The sequence below is a fragment of the Cervus elaphus genome, chromosome 4, assembly GCF_910594005.1.
Source record: "Cervus elaphus chromosome 4, mCerEla1.1, whole genome shotgun sequence".
NCBI lineage: Eukaryota > Metazoa > Chordata > Mammalia > Artiodactyla > Cervidae > Cervus > Cervus elaphus.
Genome location: NC_057818.1, coordinates 36612646 through 36632596, shown reverse-complemented (window position 1 = coordinate 36632596; position 19951 = coordinate 36612646). Strand labels below are relative to the sequence as shown.

The following is a 19951-nucleotide window of genomic DNA, read 5'->3' as shown; positions in this document are numbered from 1 at the left end:
CAGGTTCAGTCCCTGGTCCAGGAAGATCCCACATGCCTCAGGCCAACCAGGTCCATGTGCCACAACTACTGAAGCCCATGCCCACATACCTAGAGCCTGTGCTCCACAACAAGAGAAGCCACCACGATGAGAAGCCTGTGCACCGCAACTAGAGAAAGTCAGGGCAGCACTGAAGACCCAGTGCAGCCAATAAATAAATAAAAATATGGGGTTTGGAGGCCAAAAGACTTGGGTTCACATCCATATTGTGTGAACACACAGAAGCTGTTTTCTCATCTGGAAAATAGGAACAATACCTAGCTCATAAGATTATTGGGAGAAATAAGTGGCCTAATGTTTGGACAGCAATGAGCACTATGTCTGGACCAGAGTCAGCCCTCAATAAAAGGGACCTTTAGCCCACTCACAACTAACCAGGATTTCTGACTCCAAGTCCAGGCCTCTCTCTGCACCATAGAGAAACCATCTCTCAAAGCAGGCATGGGGTTAGCCTCAGCCATGTAGCTTTACCCGAAGGCTGAAACATCGAGAGGAGAAAGGAACACCCAGGACCAAAGAGCGTCACAGGGTGCTGGCTCCATCTGCACTTGGAGAGGACTGTTCCGTAGGGGGTACTCCAGGGTTCACTGGGAGAGGTGGAGGATGGAGGCCTCACAGTCAAGCTGACCCGCCCAGGGAAACTTGCTGAGGCACCTGTAGAAACATGAGCAGTTTTCTCCGCAAGCCATGAGTCACACAGAGGCTGGTAAATGATCAGCCCTGGGGCAGATCATTACAACTTCCTCCCAGATGCTTCCTGGCACTGCTGGCTTGTATCACTGGTTTCAAAATGAAATTGATCCGAAACCAGGTCTCATCATCACTCATCCCTCTTCTCCCCTTCCTTCTAACAGCTAGTGAAGTAAGCTGATTCCCGTTCCTGACTGCAGTCTAGCTCCACAGGCCACATATCTTGGCCAAGTCATGGAGGCATGAATGGGCTTGTGGCAAACTGTTTCTGGGGCAAGTTGGTGAGCACTGATGAGCACATGGGGCAACAGTTTAGACTGTAAGGCCGAAAAACAAGAGACCTAAACATAGCTCTTACTTCCACACCCACATAGGATCTTAAAGTCATTTGACTGCTTTAAACTCTGTTTCTCCCACAGGGATTCTGAATCATAAAGTCTATGAACCTGATGAGGAGGTGGGCATCTGTACCAATATAAATTGATAGGTTTCAGCACTGAGTCTAAATACACAGTACCAGGGACTTCCCTGGTGGTCAGTGGTTAAGACTCCAGGCGCCCAATGCAGGGGGCCTGGGTTTGATCCCTGGTTAGGGAACTAGATCCAAAATGCCCCAAACTAAGAGTACACATGCAGCAATGAAGGCCTGGTGCAGCCAAATAAATAAATATTAAATAAAAAAAACAAAAAACAACACATGCAATTCCTAGAATACTGTTGAGGAAGGGAGTTAGTAACCTGAGGCTGCTTCTTTTTTTTTTTTTTTTTTTAGATTAGAGCTCTAGGATATCTGCTAGATAGAAACATTCAGTGGAACCAGGAGCCCCTGGCCTGTGCTCAAAGCTCCTCTCTGAAGACCATCCCACCAAGCATGGCCTCAGATCCTCAGCTGACAGCACTGTAAAACCTGGTCAAGAAGGGTTGAGTCCCTGGGGTCCTAGAGCCATTGAAAGAAGAAAGCTTTTGCTTTTTAAACAGACTTCTAAGAATTAATGGATACTAGACTGAGAACTCATTCCAGGCCTGCTTTTAGGTTGGAATTGAGTAGACACCTCCAAACTCTCAAGGGCACACCCTTGAAAGTCAGAAGCTTGTCTTCTCAGCCATGACACAGAGGTGCTATGTAGTCCCAGTGTCCAACCTTACTGGATGTTATGGTAAAATAAAACCGTCCATCATTCTGGGGTAAATGTCCTTCAAATGATCAATCTTGGACAGTTTCCCTATTGATCTTTGGATATCTTGATGAGAAGGAAATAATAATACCAGTTTAAAAGTGTTACAGCCCAAAGGCATCTTGTTGGGGAATGGGGGAGATACTGTCAAAGACGTTTCCATTCTAGTTTGCTTTAGGGACACCTCTAGCTTATAAAGCAAACAAATTTATCCTTGTAGCTATCACTATCTTTTGTTAAGGGATTAGAATAAAAAGATGAGAGGGAAAGTGTATGGAATTGCCTTCAAAGAAGATTCTGGCATTTTCCTGAGTAAAATCATACATAGAAAATAGTTCACTTACCAAGAAATACAAATTAAAAGGACAAGTGTTGTGAAATACTTGGGGAATGGATGCTGCTAAATATTGTTAGAGGGTTAGAGGAATGTAAATTGGCAGAAACTTTTTGGAAATTAAGACTTAAAGAAATCCTTTGATCAAGGAATTGTGGCAGGAAATCAACCAAGATGTAACAAAACCATACCTGCACTGATGTTCACTGACTATTGCTTAGTGTTTAAAAAGTCTCAACAACTTAACTTTCAATAGAATACTTAAGTACGTGTGCTATAGTAGCTCAAACATCTCATCTACAGCCTTCAATGTTGTAAAAAATATCAATGAAAAACAGTGGTCTGCTAGGGGGAAAAAAACACGTCATAAAAACAGCCATTTATAGCTTATAGCCTGAGCCTGACAATTATAACATAAAATATTAATATCTTTATACTTGTAAAAAAAAATGGTGGGGGTGGAGCTGAGTCTTGGCCACCAGGAAAGCAGACTAGTTCTCTCTACAACCAACGACTTTCCAAGCCAGAGAGGTCCAGGATGGAGGAGGGTGAGCAGAATCTGATCTGAGGAGGCCAATAGGCAGAGGTCAAGAGGCATGCTGGGTGGCAGGGCTAGGACACAGGGAGCCTGTGAGGCATGCTGGGAGCCCCAGGGGCTGTCCCGTGGTATGCCAGAAGGTGAAGCATCCCAAGTGTACTGCCATAGCTGTTTGGTGTTCTCAGAGGAGCCAGACTCTGACTCCCAGATGCTGAGAGCAGCACAAGAGGACCCGCTGCCTTGGATGTGTTAATGATGACCCATCACCACAAGATTACCACTGTGGGGAATGCTAAAGCCAAGCGCAGAGCTAGAGCTGAAGCATTTGGTGAAAGGCACTCTCAAATGGCTGTTGGTGCAAGGAATGGCTTTACGAAGCCCTTCTCTGATTCACAGAAGTAGAAAATGAAGCTGGATTGTTGAGGAAGCAAGTCAGGAGGGCCAGCTGTGGGGCAATAAAGCAATGGGACTCAGGGCCTCTCCCTCAGATATCCTCAAGGAAGACTTGGTTAGGAAAACGGATGTGGACGATCTATTTAAAATGTTTGTTTGAAATGACTAAAGTCCTTGATGGGACTAAAGTCCAGAATGGAGCAGACCTCCATTCTGCTCCTCTTCCAGTTTTTTCACAGTAAACATGTTTTGCAATCAGAAAGAGATGTGATTTTGCCCACCTCTGACTAGTAAAGTTATATGGTAACTTCATGTTGTTGAGGAGGAAGCAATTCTTTCTAGAGAAGTTTTGCCTCTCTGCAGAAAGCTCTTTGGAAAGACCTAAACAATGTTACTCAGGTTCTTCTCACCTTTGGGAGCTGGGTCCTCCCTTGTACTCTCCAGAGAGAAACCCAAGCTGAGCTGTACTCCCCGGCACTCTGGGAGTTCCAGACACAGCTGACTCAAGGTTCAGTGTTAGCACACTGTCGGTGATCCCACCCCAAGAGTGAGAGCAGAGATCTGGAGATTGACCTGGGACCTCTGGGATATCAATCAAGGGTCTGGTGGGCAAAAGTGCTGCACGCTGGCCCTGTAGCCTGGGGCAGGTCACTTCATATTTAAGCTGTTAACAGTAAGTACTCAACAAATTATTTTCCAGTCTCTAAAATGGGAATACACATACACATACATACGCAGGCTCTGGTTAGAGCCAAATAAAATGCATTGTGCTTTTCAAAGCACAACTAAATATTCAAAACTAGTGATAGTGATTTAAAAAGCGAAACAAAAAAACCAAGAAGGTAAAGGTCGTTTGAAATACTGAGGTAAGCAGAAAATTAAGAAATAAAAAAATGAATCAACTGCCATTAAGACAAGCATTGGAAATTAAATTCAAAATGCCATGCTTTCAGAAATTCCCTGGTAGTCCAGTGGTTAGGACTTGGCGCTTTCACTGCTGGTGGCCCAGGTTCAGTCCCTGGTCAGGGAACTAAGATCCTTGCAAGCCAAGGGGCCAAAGGATGTTGGGGCGGGGGGAGCCACACTTCCATTCACATCTCACAAATCTGTCCCTTTCTTTTATATCCTCTCTGAAAGAGATACACTTAGCTCTTCACAACGGTCTTCACGATATCACAGTGCAATGGTTCCCAAACACAACTGATAAAATCACCTGGAGAACTTTTAAAAAAACATTCAGATTCCCTGCTTCCAGCTTACCCATTACTTCTACTGAATCAGTTTCTGGAGGAGGATCCAGGGAAGACAGTTTGTTGGTTTTTTAAAGTTCCTGATTCTCACCTTTATTTCTTGTAAGGTAAATTGGTATGGATTTTTGAGGGTGCGTCAGAGTATGTATTAAAATTTCAAATGTCCAGATCCTTCTTCTGACCAACATATATACCTGTCTTTTCAATATCTCCCCCCTGATGCTTTAAAGGTATAATCCATAATCTTAAAATCATTATGTCAAAAAGCAAATTCATGATCTTCTTTGCTCTTGGCCTGAATCTGGTCCTTTTCCAGTCTCTCTCCCAGGGAAGGGCACAGCGTGTACTCAGCTACACAAACCCAAAATCTGGGCCTCAGAAGCAGCCCAAGGTCTGTGTCTAGAATACCCCAATTCAAATGTTGGTTTCAGTGACAAGACTTTGAGCAATATGTTTCTATTATCTATAAGTAATACCGGTAATACCTATCTCAGTTAAAGGAGTTACTACTTAGCATAGTGCCTAGCCTATGGTTATCTAGCATCCTTTTCTTTGACCATTTCTCCCTCAGACTTTTCTTGCCAGTCAATCGCCAAGACTCATGTCTCTCCATCTCTCCTTCCCCCAGTTTAGTATTTACTATATCATTTTTAGCCTAAATGAATACAGTATTCTCCATTTTAATAAAGGAGGATCCTTTAAAAATTCTATAGACGATACATTTGAGAAGATAAGATCACTTCCTTTTTTGAAACTTATCAGTGATATGCCACTCTTCTCAGGATAAAAACCAAAATCTCTAATGTGCCCATCCCCATCTCCACTGTCTAGCCACAGTGGCCCTCTTAAGAGCATCATAAGCCCTTACCACAGGGCATCTGCATACCTGCTCCTTCAGTGTCTCCTACATTCCCATTCCAATGCTACCCAGTTACCTCCCAACATCTTCCAGATCCAAATTCAAAAATTACTTTCTTAGGAAAACTTTCCCTCACCCCTCCCAAAGTAGATCAGTTTCCCCTGTTAAAAACTCTCCTGTGCTTGGTCTTGTCCAGCTCTTTGTAGCCCCAAGGACTGTAGCCCACCAGACTCCTCTCCATGGAATTTTCCAGCAAGAAATCTGGAGTGGGTTGCCGTTTCTTACTCCAGGGAATCTTCCCGATCCAGGGATGGAATCTGTGTCTCTTGCCTCTTCTGCATTGGCAGGCAGATTCTTTACCACTAGAGTCACCTGGGAAGCCCATGTAACTCTCGTCCACAGGATTCATTACAACTTGTAATTACTCATTCACTTCTATTGCCTATCTCCCTTAACTAGTCTATATAATGCCCAAAGGCAAAGATTGCTAGAATCTGCTTATTACTATATCCCAACACCTAGCACAGTGCCTGACACAAAGTAGGCATTCAGTAATTGTTGAATGAACCAGGAAAGTCCCTTGAACCAGCAATTTTGCCTCTAGGAATGCAGTCTAAAGATACATGTATAAAAACTAGCCTAGTTGTAGCAACATGGCTATTATTACCACTGCTAACACCTAGCATTTATTTATTTCATGCTTTTTTATACACTAACTCAGCCTTATGAGATCCTCATTATTTATTTATTTTTTCTCCCCACCCCTCCCTCCTCGAGATCCTCATTATTACCTGTATTTTACAGATGAGGAAACTGAAGAATAGAGGTTAAGCAAATTTACCCAAGTTTCTACAGCTAGTAAGTAGACAGACTGAACACAGGCACAGTGGCTCTGGAACTCCACACAGTTATATTTTTTGCAGACTTCAGTTGTCAAATTTGAAATGTTGCTGGAAATACTCAAGTCTCACGTTGCGTGCAAAGTTTGAAGAAATTAAAATCTCCCAAATTAAGAAAAACGTAAAAAGTGACATAATTTCCAAAACAAGAGAGAGTAGTGAATAATAAGCATCTAATGGTTTTAGAAAAGGCAGAGGAACCAGAGATCAAATTGCCAACATCCTCTGGATCATCGAAAAAGCAAGAGAGTTCCAGACAAACATCTATTTCTGCTTTATTGACTATGCCAAAGCCTTTCACTGTGTGGATCACAACAAACTGTGGAAAATTCTGAAAGAGATGGGAATACCAGACCACCTGACCTGCCTCTTGAGAAATCTGTATGCAGGTCAGGAAGCAACAGTTAGAACTGGACATGGAACAACAGACTGGTTCCAAATCGGGAAAGGAGTCCATCAAGGCTGTATATTGTCACCCTGCTTATTTAACTTCTATGCAGAGTACATCATGAGAAACGCTGGGCTGGAAGAAGCACAAGCTGGAATCAAGGTTGCCAGGAGAAATATCAATAACCTCAGATATGCAGATGACACAACCCTTATGGCAAGAAGTGAAGAAGAACTGAAGAGCCTCTTGATGAAAGTGAAAGAGGAGAGTCAAAAAGTTGGCTTAAAGCTCAACATTCAGAAAACTAAGATCATGGCATCCAGTCCCATCACTTCATGGCAAATAGATGGGGAAACAGTGGCTGACTTTATTTTTTTGGGCTCCAAAATCACTGCAGATGGTGATTGCAGCCATGAAATTAAAAGACGCTTACTTCTTGGAAGGAAAGTTATGACCAACCTAGACAGCACATTAAAAAGCAAAGACATTACTTTGCCAACAAAGGTCTGTCTAGTCAAGACTATGGTTTTTCCAGTGGTCATGTATGGATGTAAGAGTTGTACTATAAAGAAAGCTGAGCGCAGAAGAATTGATACTTTTGAACTGTGGTATTGGAGAAGACTCTTGAGAGTCCCTTGAACTGCAAGGAGATTCAACCAGTCCATCCTAAAGGAGATCAGTCCTGGGTGTTCATTGGAAGGACTGATGCTGAACCAGTACTGGTGGCCAGTACTTTGGTGGCCAAAGTACTGGTGGCCAGTACTAAAGTACTGGTGGCCAGTACTTTGGCCACCTGATGCAAAGAGATAACTCATCTGAAAAGACCCTGATGCTGGGAAAGATTCAGGGCAGGAGGAGAAGGGGACGACAGAGGATGAGATAGTTGGATGGCATGACTGACTCAATGGACATGAGTTTGGGTGGGCTCTGGGAGTTGGTGATGGACAGGGAGGCCTGGTGTGCTGCAGTTCATGGGGTCGCAAAGAGTTGGACACGACTGAGCGACTAAACTGAATTCCCTTATTCCACACATGTACACTTCACATATGTTCATAAAAGGACATGTCTTGAATAATGGGAGTTATGAATTATTTGAGGTTTTCAAGGGTAAATCTTTAACATCAGTGAAATCACCCTGTACAAGACTGTTTATTGCAGTGATATTTGGGTTTAAGAAAAAAATCCATAAGCGCCTCTTAGAAAATAAGATCAGAAATAAGTATTTTCTTTAAGAATGGAAATCAAGTTTTATTCATCAAAATGCTTGCTAAGTAGATTTTGAAAACTAAAGAGAAACTTGAGAAAAAGCGCATTTCACTTTGATAAATCACACTCTTAAGCTTTTAACATCCAAGGAAAATAATACAAGTGCTAATACATGTTGTTCACATCTGAGTTCTGCAATTTAAATTTTTAGAATTTTTTATTTCAAATGCTTTTGAAACATTCAAATAATTAAATCTTAAAACAATGGTTAGTGTGAAAACTCATGGTTTTTAAATGTTATTGTAACCTTACTAGGCTTACTGCAAAGTCTGTCTTGAAGGTATTATTCAAACATAAAAGTTTAATTTATCTGAATGGGGTCAAGAGGAACAATTTATCCAATCGTCTTTCTGCAGCAGTCTTTCCTAATAAGGTGATTCCTGAGAGTTAGATTTCTAAAAATCCAAACACCTCACAATTTTTATGGTAACTCCCCCCTACTTCCACGTCTGCAGAAGATAAAAATAGGGGGTTAGCTAAATAAATCATGGTATATCTGGCAGGTAGAAAGACTGTGGAGCTGTCAAAAGCAAGATAGAAGTGTGTTTACCAGTCTGGAAAGACGTCTGTGAGACAGTAAATTAAAAAAAAAAGAAAAAGTAAGCGGCAGAATGATTGTAAGTGTGATATAGGTCCAATCCTTGTTATAAAAATTCCTGTATACACACCTAATTTTGTTGTCATGAAAAAGGTGTACAAGGATTCATGCTCAACTGTTAACTGTGCTTGTCCTACAGGAGCAGAATTGAGGAAGAGAAGCACTTTCACATGTTTACTTTTTATTTGCTTCTGTTGAGATGCAGTGAAGCTCAATGGTTAAAGCTCAGGCAGCTTAGATTTGAATCCAAGTTCTGCTATCTACTATTTTCACAATCCTGGGCAAGTTATTTAACCTCTCTGGCCTCAGAGGCCTCATCTGTAAAATGGGGTGGTAATAGTACCTACTTCAAGGCACGATATGGTGATTAAACAAGGTAATACATGTAAAATGCTAAGAAGCTGTACCTGTCACATAGTCCATGCTATTATTTTATTGAAAAACACTGTCTTTACAGTGAACAAATCTTCATGTATTAATGTGAAATCCCAGCCAGTGAGCCCAACTCTACACAAACTATATAAAATACTACATATGAAAGGGGGTGTGACAGAAATAGAAAGCTCCCTAGGCAATTCTGACAGTCAGCCAAGCTTGCAAACTACTGACTCAAAACCAGTTGGGTTCCAGTTGGGGAATGCAGGAGCATTCTGGAAGCGGAAAAAGACCATAAAAGACCAGAAAATAGTAGGTCTTGAAGCCCTGGTGGGAAGCCCCGGCTGAAGCTGACTCTGGGGTGAGGGCAGGGTGTGGGCCTGGCATCTTGTTCTGGCTTGTATGCGGGGAGCCCACAAGTAGCTATCTTCTCTCTCTGCCTGAAGCTACAACAAGATGGGGCTCGTTGGGAGGAGGCAGGCGGCCTTAAGCAAGACACCCAGGATGGCAGCTGAGCCCTCCGGCCCTGCCCTCTATCTGACCAGCCACATCCAGGGCTAGCCACGGAGGCGCTTCCCACACAGGGGAGTTAGGGCCGCAAGGCTGAGGAGCTGGGACAGAGCCCCTGCCTCAGGCCCAGAAGCCCCGTCTCCCTCGCCTGCGCCCAGACGGACGCCATCAGGTGTGTCCTTTGACAAGACCCTGAACAACTTCTGAACAGACCTGAACTGGGGAGGGTGGAAGACAGTTCCAGTGGGGAATATACTAGTTTCCAAACTTGGGGGAGGAATCTTCTCAGAAAAACCCACAGGCATACAATTAATTCCAGGGAAAGCAGAGACTTCTTAAAGTTAATGTGAGACCCTGAGGTCTGACCTCCCTGCTGGGCAAGATCAACCTGTTTCTAGTCTCCAGCACAGGTTTGAGGCTTCTTAGTAAGGGAGAAATAATTTCAAGCTAATCATATGTACTCTCAAGCAAGGAAGAGTGGGGTTACTGAGACTGAGGAGGAAGAGGAAAGCCTGGGCTCATGCCTCCCTGGCCCCATTCCCATTCTAGCCCCTGGGACACTCAGAGTCCTGAGGGAGGGCGGCTCTCTCCTCCTCCTAGGGTTCTGTGTGGCCCACAGAGGCTCTGGGAGCGGGAAGCATCCCCCAGCCCTCCCGCCTCCTAGCTGTGTGGCCCTGGCTCCCAGCCCTCTCCTCGGATGGCAGTGACAGAGCCCCAGCTGTGAGCTCAAAGACAGGGTAAGGGAGGAAGGCAAGTGCTCACTGGGCTTCCCTCCCCAGGAGAAGGTGTTTCTGTTCACTGAGCAAACAGCAGGAGCCCAGGGCCCCGAAGTTCATCAGGACCCTGGCAGCCGCAGCCTGGAGGGATTTTGGTCAGTTTGAGGAATTTGCAGGCTACTGATGTTCTAGGAGACCCACAGCCACATGGGTGCCCAAATTTGGCTGGGAGAGCAGGGTGGGTGCTGGATATCAAGCCCCTCCACTCAGAGCAGGGCTGGGGGAGGTCCTTGATGCTGGGAAAAGGGGAACATGGGGTGAGGAGAGGGAGGAGATGAACAACCAGAACCGACAGTGAGAGCACTGTCAGCTGGGGGCCTGGTATCTGGGCCCTCCCTATTCCCCCACAACCTAAAAGGGAGGCTGGGGGCCTGGATGGAACTGTCCCCGCCTCAGCCCCGCCCCCACCACTCCAGATCCTGGTGATTAACAGAGGCCTGCCTGTGGAAGGAACAGGAATTCAGAGGTCTTGGGTCAGATGTTAACCATTTCCAATCTTCTCCAGCGTGGCTGAGGCCAGGGGACTCACAACCCTGACTCCCAAGTACCTCACACATAGGAGTCCAACCTGCTTCAAGTCCTGACTCCACAATTTACTGGCTGGGTGACCTTGGAGGAGTTACAAAGTCACAAGCCTAGATTTCCTATCCAGTGAAATGGGGCCAATTCCGCTCCCCTCATGGGGCTTTTAGATGGATTAAAAGGGCTTATTACATAAAGTACGGAGTGTAGTTTCTGGAACTCAGTAAGCGCTCCAGTAAATGGTATTTAGGTTGTGTTTTTTTTTCTGATTTGTTTTGTTTGAAAGCCCTTCCGTGCCAGCCCTGCTGCCTGGTAATGCCAGCTAACTAAATGAAACGAGGGGGGAAGATTCAGCTGAGGCTGACCACGTCTTCGTGTCTGGGACAAGTCGGGAGTCAAGAAGGGATGGTGAAGGTGGGCCCAGGGTCCTGGATCCAGAGGAGACTTACAAGACACTGGCCTCCATGAGGGCACACCTGGAACTCCAGCCACATCTCCCGCCTTTCCCAAACACCATGCTGCCTCTCCTATGGGGGACGGAAGTTCTGAGCTGGACTGGACCCTCCTACTTCGCTTCTGTTCTCCACACCTTACACTCCATGGTTCAGCCAGACTAAACGTGTTTAAGTTCCTGGACCCCATATGCTGTTCCCTCGGCAGGAACACTCCCTGCCACCCCTCATGTCCCAACCCCTTCCCCAGCCTCTGCCTTAGACATCACTTCCTCCAGGTGCCCTCCACCTCCAAGAGCACATCAGCAGCTCTTCGTATGTGACTCTATATTTTTCCCCCTTGATTACATATACATATATTACTTATTTTGTCCATCTCCCCCCAACTAGTAGGTGGAATGGCCTGCAAAGCCCACTAAGGTATACCTGGCACCTAGACTAGAGCCTCACACTTGGTAGGTGCTCAGTAGATATTTGCTGAATGAAGGATTCACTATTAAAATTGCCTGGTGATTGATCTGCTTCCTCCTGTAGTTAGGGAACTCACTGAGGTGAAGGAGCTGTGGGCCTTGCTTGCCTGTGAACTCCGAGCAGCCAGCAGGTACTCAGGTGTTTGCTGGCAGCATGACAACCAGTCAGCTTGGCCTTGAGTCTCAGACACCTCACTGCCTCTATGATGAGGGAGGAGCTGGACTCGACCACCTTGGCCACATGAAGAGGCTGCCGCCCACCCACATGCTGGTCAGGACAGACATCTCCACCCAGGAAAACGTTCTCACCTGAGAAATTCAGGGCCCTTTCCAGATTCCCCTTCTACTTTGGGGGAGCGTGACAAGCATGAGCTTAAGAACAAATAAAGGAAAGGATTTCTCCCTCAAAACAAAGGATGTGACCACGTACTTAAAACTGCTGTCTCTTAGCACAGGGCCAGGTGGGAAGCAGGAACCCAGACGGGATGGGTCTGGTAAGGAGACTGTTGGGAGAAGGGAATGGTAGATGAAATCCAGAAGAGGCTCAGCAACTTCAAGACACAGAAAAGCTGACATCTCAGTACTCAGCCACTGTGCTGAGATCCCAGGTAATCCTCAGTCAACCTGGCAATTAAGCTCCCAGGTATGTATCTAACAGACCCGCTCTACAGTTTCACTTTAACAATGGCGTTCGTGCAGCACCAGCTGCAATGGCCAAAAAGATGGAAACGTCTCAGATGGCCATCAACAGCAGGAGTGTGGATGGCCCCATGACGAATACTATGGAGGGATGACAGTCTACCACGACCACATCCAGAACTATGCGAGAATCCCAAATGTACAATGAAAGAAGCCAGATCCAAGAGGATATTCAGTTCAAATATAGGCGAATCAATCCATGGTATTTGAAGTCCGGATAGTGGTTTTCTTGGAGAGGGTAGAGATGGGGAGGGAAGTGGCATCTGAGGTTCTGATAATGCTGTTTCTTGATGTGTGTACTATAGGGACACTGGTGTGTTGTTCAGTTACAGTGGTTCTTTGAATGGAGATGGTTCAGCCTCAGGACAGAGGACTCCACTGCTTTGGGGAGGACTCCACTGCTTTGGGGAGGATTCCACTGCTTTGGGGAAAGAGGCCCTTCTCTCCCTCCTCCTCCTCCTTCATCATCCTCCAAACACTCTGCAGAGTTATCGTTTCCTAGAAACTCAAGCCTGTGGTAGGCCATGCCTTCCTCACGCAGCAGGGAGGTGAGGGCACCCTGCATGGGTAACCTAGGAACAGAGTGCCGTGTGACGAGGTGGGAAGGGAGACTAGAGGTTTGAGACCTGCTCCCCAGGCACCAGCTAACGGTGATGAACGTCAGGCTTTGGCAACCAACCCTACTTGGCTGCTGAGCCAGGAAGGCAAGCCAGGTGGGCTAGAAGCCCCAGTTCCCAACTATTCATTCCACAGAGGCAGATTTATTGGGCATCATGGAATCCCCTTGGGTGTAAACTCTGGCCTTACTGCTGACTTCCCTGGAGACCTCTTGCCAAGTTTCTTACCCTCATTTTACAGCTAAGGGGGAGATATCACCACCTGCGTGGTAAGGCACTTATAAGCATAAAAAATAACTAATCTTAGACAGTCAGCTCCTCCACGGCAGGGTCTTAGTTTTGTTCATTTTTTTAGCCACAGTTCAAGAGTAGTGCCTGATACACGCAGCTGTTAAATACATGTTTACTGAAAAAAATAACATGTAAATAGAGGGCCTAGCCCATAATGGCAGCTCCAAAACAAAAGGCGATTTTTATACAAGTTGAAATAAACAAAACCATTTTGAAGTTAACTCCTGCTCGGTCAGATTTATTACCGAACTTTGAAGTTTCCTACCAGAGCTAATGAGGGTTAGCTTTAATCTTACCCAACGCTGACTAAGGGTGAGTTGAACTTGTGCAGGGGCCATAATGAAGTACTGGATTTCTTTTACTGTAATTAAGCTGCTTCTCTCAACCGTTCACCATGAAGGATGCATAGACCACTTGAAGTCACTCACTTTTAATCACTGCACCAATACCAAACAACCTCCTTCTTCCCACATCCCTTTGTCTTTGGTTTTAGACCACACTTGAAGGAAGGCAGACCCCAGACTGTGGGGTTGGGGCAGGGGAATATTCCTGATCTACCTCTTTCCAGATTAACCTCTCACTCTTGGTCTCTGTAAGCCTGGTTTCATCTGACCCAAGCCCCCATCACTAGGACACTTAAGAGACTGCATTCAAGCTGGTTTCCTCTGCAGGTGTGTTTCTGGAAAACTATGATGAAAAGGAATAAATGGTTAAGTCCTCTTGAGGTAGAAGGCTGCTGTTGGTGGGATTCGGTGCTCTAGCATTGCACTTTTTCATTTCATCCACCTCCCACTTTCCGGTGGTTTAAAAAAAAAAAAATTCCAGGAAACTTGGGAGTCAGAAACCTCCATTCAAGACCCATTGAGTCACTGCAGAGATAACTCTGGTGAAGTCACAACCACTGAGGTTTCATCTGTAAAATGGGCAGAACTTCACAATATTGTCATAACTTTTGCAAATACCTTATGGGACCTGTAAGTAACAGGTCCTGGGCATAGACCTAGAGGTGAAAGTCATATCTGTGACCCCCAAGGAAGCTCACAAGTTTAGCCTAGGGAATTGAATCCATTAAGCTGTTCCTGTGTTTCTCCACCTCTAAAACCTCCAGCAGGATTGAGATACAGTTTCTGAAGTCCCAGCTCTGGGATTAAGAGCTCAAGTTGTTTAAATGTACCTCACCAGCTTCAAGAGAATGTCAGGAGGATAAAGCAAGCTCAGAGTTGTGCAAATGCTTTGAAGAGGAAAGTGCACATACAAACAAGGTATTAATTATATCAGATAATGTCTTTGAGCTCAACTTCATAGACACCTGTGAAGTTCATAACCCGGGGGCAAACAACAGGGGCAATTGTTCCTTGGCTATAGGGAAACCGTTGTCTGCTTGGTCAAACTTTAGAGTTTGTATGTACCCTCAGGACACCCCTTTCAACATGGCTGGAGCCAGGCTGGGGCTCCCATGTACTGAGGATAGGGAGATGGTTTGGAGGGAGGGAGGTAGAAAAGATATCAGCTGTTGAGAACTAAGGGGAGAAATACCTCTATTTTTTTGCTGCAGAGTCCCAATTTATTGGACAAATTGGGCCCAGAAACTTACTTTTATTTAAAAAGAAGGCAGCATCCCATTTCATGGGAAGACTCCTCTAAGAACTCGGTACGTTGCAGGGAGCTCTGCTCAAGGTTAGCCAAGCCCGTTGACCCACCTTTTGTTTTATAACCCAGGTGTGCTCCTGGCCTGAACCCACCATTTTTACAACCATAAACCAGACATCCGAGAAAGCAGAATTTTCTCAAAAGGTTTAAAATGACTGACGTCACTGAGAAGGAAGCACTTGGCAACCGGACTGTGAAATCGAAAACCTGATTACCACTTCCCTACAACAACCTCAAGCTTAGTGAAGTGACAGTTAATCTGATATTTCTTCCTTCAGTAAGAAAGATAAGGTGCAGACTACAGTCAAAGCTATAGCCTGCTCTCCCAGAGTGTAGCTGGAGAACTTGACAATGAGGGGGAGGGGGTACAGATTTGGCAGAAGTCTGGTTAGCAATAAAGCTTCCTCAGGGAGCCGGAATTGGATTTGGGGCCCTGCCCAAGTTAACATTTTTACAGGTTGGCTGAGCTGCAGTTTAAACTGCAGCTCAGTAATAAACCCATGTGCAAGAATTTAAAGTTTATGAGGCATGGCCTCTTAATGCTTCTCCTCAGCTCCCTGCAGCCAAGAGTTTAAGGAGCTTGGCCTAGCCTGGGTGTTAATTGTTTTGTCAATCTGCAGAGTTATTTGGGGGGGGGGGGTGGAAGAAGGAAAAAAGGCTACCACAGACTGTAGGCCCCCAATCCTCTTTTGAAGAGACAAGGGAGAGCCTTTCTGTCCCCCAGCCACCCCCACATTCAAGCTCTGGGAATCCGAACCTGGGGTGAAGGGTAGGCTGATGTGGAATCAGAAAAATGCTAGGTGGCACAGGTTTTTAAATTGCTTTGAAAATTTTAACTGTAGATCCCCTACCCAGAAAAATCCACACACAAACTCTTAAATAACTTCACAGGTTAAGGATCCTCTGGACCCCAAGGATCCGGGGATACACTTGTTTAAGAATTTGGGTTTGAGCTGTTGGAGAGCCCCCACTGTCTTGGATGGAGGGAAAGAGGCCACCATCTGCCCCTCAGCTGCCTGAGTCTCATAACAAGCTGGTTCTGCTCATGAAAGTACCCACCCCCATCAAGTTTTTAAACTTGAGGTGGGGGGGGGGGGCAAGTAACTGTGAGATCAAAAATGAGCTTTGATTCCCCATCCGCCACGCCTAGATGGAGACTTTCCGGCTTCTGGATCTCCACTCCCTCAAGTACCCTAACATTCCAGTACAGAGACACTGGGGGTCGGGGGTGTCCCCAGGGCGTAAGGGCCCCAGTTCAGGTGTGCCAGGCCCAGTTTCCAGGCTGGCTGCAGGGGCGCAGGCCCTCCGGGAAGGGCAGGGTTAAGAGTGCATTCCAGCTGCCGGGGGGAGCAGGGGGGCGGGGGGAGGGAGCGCGAAGAAGAGAAACAGACCGGGTCTGTCTGTCGGAGACACAAAGCGCGGTACACAAAGGGGGCCCGAGAGGGGCGAAGGGGGCTGCCCGGGGCACGGCTCATCCCCACACCTGCGCGGGGGCTGGGGAGGAATGTGGACTGCGCATTCCTCCACTGGGGCCAGCAGGGGAGAGCTTCCCACGTCCAGGCGGGGAGAGTAGCCCAGCCGCCCCGCACCCTGAAGGAGGGGGGCAAGGTAAGCCGCCGCAGAGGGACAAGGAGGGGCTGGACATCAGAGGGCTCAACGCTTTCCGGCCTTTCCCTTCGGCCGCCCACCCCTCCTCAAGTTCCCGGGATGCTGTCTGCGCCTCCCCCACACCTGAGGCGGCGCCAGGAGTTCCCCAGGGCAGGCTGGACACCCCGCGTGCGGCCCCCGCCCCGCAGTTCCACAGGCGGGCCCGGGGGCGGGGGATCCTTACCTTTGCCCAGCGCCTGGCCCGGCTCCAGCTCCGCGCCTCGCGCCTCCAAGGTCACTTCAGCTTCCCCGAAGCCTGCCCGGCACGGTTCCGAGGCCGCGCGCGGCAGCCAGTAAACCTGCGCCTGGGGGAAGGAGGAAAAGAGGGAGGCTGGGTCACAGGCGTGCCCGGCCCTGCAAACCCATCCCGGGGAGTCCTCACAGGCTGTCCCGGACAACCCAGGCCCCACGGAGCCCAGCCCCGCGCTCTCCCCGACGCCGCCGCCGCGTGCGGACCCCGCCCGCCAGCCCTCTGAGGAGCGTTCCGGCCGGGGACAGGGCAAGGCAATGGAGTACCTGGAGTAGGAGAAAGAAGCGGAGGAGGAGGGACGCGAGAGGCCCACCACGGAGCCCCATGGCTGGAGAGAGAGGGGTGAAAAGCTGCCGCAACGGCGGGCTAGGGCTCCGCTAAGCTCAGCGTGAGCCTTCGAGAACCGCGGCCCGCGGGAGCCGGAGGGAGGGGGCCAGGTGAGCGCAGGTAGGTGCTGATTGGTCCAGCGCCGAAAGATCCCGCCCTCTCGCAGGTGGGGCCCTGGTTGGCGCGGTGGAGGCACCCAAGACCCCCACTTTTACACACACACACACACACACACACACACACACACACACACACACACTGTCTTTTCCCCTTCCTCCTGCGTTCTCTTGGCTTTTCTGGAGTTCCTCTCGGCAGGGACCCAGGCCCTGTCTTGCAGATTCTGGGTTCGAGAGGGGAAAAAACCCCAACCCACCCCCTCCTCAGCCTTTGCAGCACGCGAAGAAAAAGGTTTCTGTGCTTCGCGGCCAGAGTGGGAAAAAGAAGTGGAGATGCATCTGAACTCGGCTGGAAACAGGCGCCCCGTTCATGCTTCCCTGAGACGCTCAGTTACCCAAAGCTTTGATGGAGGCCGGGTGTGTCCGCCCCACACCCGGCGACAGCGGGGGTGCGCGGGGGGGTGGTACCTTCTGCCTCTTTCCAACCTCCCACGTCAGCCTGCTCCCAGGACTCCAGAGTTTAAAACTGGCAGTGAGGTCACCAGGGACCGCGTTATAAAATCTACTACTACTCACGGAAGACTCATTACTTCCCTGGCACAGCCGAACAAATGGAGGCTAGGAGAGAAGATTCCAGAGGTTGAAGCCGTGGGGACACCAAAAGGTGCGAGGCAGAGAGGTGGTTGTTAGCCCCATCGCCTCAGGCAACCTCCCCAGTCCCCCTCCCCACGTAAGATACATAATTAACAATTTCTCAACTTGTGAAAACGCAAGTAAAGGCATTTTTAAAATCGCGACTGTTTTTTATTGGTCTGCAGTACTGAGTATAAACTAAGTGAAAACTGCTGGCTGCGCGGAGCAGCCTTTCCGTGAACCTCCCTGCAAAACAGCTCTTCTGCATCCTTCCCGGGAGCAGACGGCGGAGCTGGGCGGAATTCGCCTCTCTAATGCACACCCAAAGTGTCCTCCCCCTGGCCGCACGCAAATGGGCCCTGGGCCCTGAAACGGTCCTGACTCAGTCGCTCCGCAGTGCACGCCGTCTCCGCACCGAGCTGAGCTTTCCTGGCCAGTCCCAGCCTCTTGTTCCCGAAGGTCTTCCCACTTTCCTTAGCTGTCTTGAGAATTTCAGGCTGACTCCTCATTCCTTTTCTCCCTTCTCCCCATCTCACATTCAGAGGTTTGAGGAAGAGACTGGAGTCTCTAAGTACAGATTTTACCACCAGGCCTGCAGCGAAGAGGTGGTCGGTTTGCGCAGTGAAGGTGGGAGTTCTCTTTCAAAACGAGCTTTGGCTCTGGGGGCGCATCCCCTGCGCTTAAGCCACCACTTATTAGCGCGGTGGCCTCAGGCTAGTGAAATAACACCTCTGAGCCTCAGTTTTGCATGCGTCTAGTGGGGCTATTGTGCTAACCGCTCTCTAAAGTACTAGGATTGAATGCATTAATGCAAATAGAAGAGGATTAAGTTAATTAACACGTTTAAAATGCTAAACTCGGCACTTGGCATAGAGCAAGTGCCCAAATGTTGCCTGATATTATAGCTTTAGGATCCAGCTCACTGGTCCCCTTCCTTTGCCTCACGAGCCGTTTATCTCCTCTGTAATACCTTCAGGTTCCCCAAACTAAGAGAATAAGAAACGCTGTAATCCTTCAAGTTCACGACTGATGGTAAAGCGAGCAATTGCATCTGGTATCAGGGGAGCGCTCGGTTATCCGGTCTGTGGTCTCGGCAGCTGGAGGTGGGGGAGGGACCACGCGCGGTTAAAACCCAAATCCATTTGCTGAGCACCAGCCCCCCTTGCCTCGCGCCTCTCTCTCCCGTAGGGGTCGCTTTCCGTGCTCGAGGGGAGGTTAGATACCCGAACAGAGGCTTTTCCAGGCGGCGCCAGCCCCAGACTGTACCCGGGGGGCCCCGCCTACCCTCGCCTCGCAGGTTCTCCCGCGCCCGCCCGGAACCAGATGAAGCCATTAGGCGGACAGTTAAACACCAACGAGCGTCGGGATACAGGCCCTAATTAAGTAAACACTCGACTGGAGGGCTGTTGAGCGCACTCATTTCCGTCTCCTTCCAGAGAACTCAGCATTCCGGGCGCGGGAGGGGAGGGGAGCGGAGAAGCTGAGCGTCAGCTCTTCTGCCTGCACCTTGGACCACACTGCTGGCTTCCCTATAGCTCCCCTAGCCGTCCGTTCGTTCATTCATTCATTTAGGAGATATTTGCTGACGGCCTACAGTGTGCCAAGCATTGGAGATACAACACTGAATGAAACAAACACATCTGCAACCTTGGATTGCAGATCCCAGATTGTGAGGGGTGAGCAAAGTAAGTAAATATAGCATGTTAGTCAATATGTGCTATGCAGTAAAGAACAGAATGGGAAGTGCCAATTCACAGGACAGAAGGCAGAGTTGAAAACTATGAATAATGTGATCCGGAAGGTGGTTTTAGGTCAGGATCTAGCGGGAGACAGAATCCAGCTACATGTTGATTGAAGTCTTAGTGAAGGGACTAGAGGAATGGGCAGGGTTCAGGGGTGTTGAAGGTCCAGAGATAGCAGCAGCAGAAAGGCAGCTACAACTTGGAGGACTGGATGGCAAAGGGAGGAAATGCTGTCACTGGGAGTCGGGGGTTGGGGCAGGGGGAGCTGGAGTGTGGGGGACCACCCCTCTCAAATGGAGCTGCAGTCTGGGAGGGACAGGACACTTGCCCAGAGCAGAGCACGGAGGATGTGTGTGTGGTGGGGGGAAATAATAACCCAACATCTCTCTCCTTTCACCTTTCATCTTCTGGCATTGTCTCTCATGGACCAAACCCACACAGAAAC

General features: G+C 48.1%; 2 protein-coding genes across 3 annotated transcripts in view; both read right to left on the bottom strand.

Annotated features, from left to right (window-relative positions):
- The window catches only part of CDH3 (cadherin 3), a 43859-nt gene extending 26363 nt beyond the window's left edge, over positions 1–17496 (bottom strand). Inside the window, exons 1-2 of the mRNA XM_043898890.1 lie at positions 16955–17496; positions 16623–16743 (exon numbers count right to left, since the gene is read on the bottom strand). Coding sequence (XP_043754825.1) covers positions 16623–16743; positions 16955–17014 — 181 coding nt within the window. The 5' untranslated portion in view covers positions 17015–17496. The remainder of the gene's footprint in view (positions 1–16622; positions 16744–16954) is intronic.
- Positions 16623–19951, bottom strand: part of ZFP90 (ZFP90 zinc finger protein) — a 161492-nt gene continuing 158163 nt past the window's right edge. Inside the window, exon 5 of one of the 2 annotated variants that reach the window (XR_006340523.1) lies at positions 16623–16743. The gene's annotated coding sequence lies outside the window, so the exon portion shown is untranslated. Of the gene's footprint in view, positions 16744–19932 lie in introns of those variants that run through there. The other variant, XR_006340521.1, reaches the window with a different exon arrangement.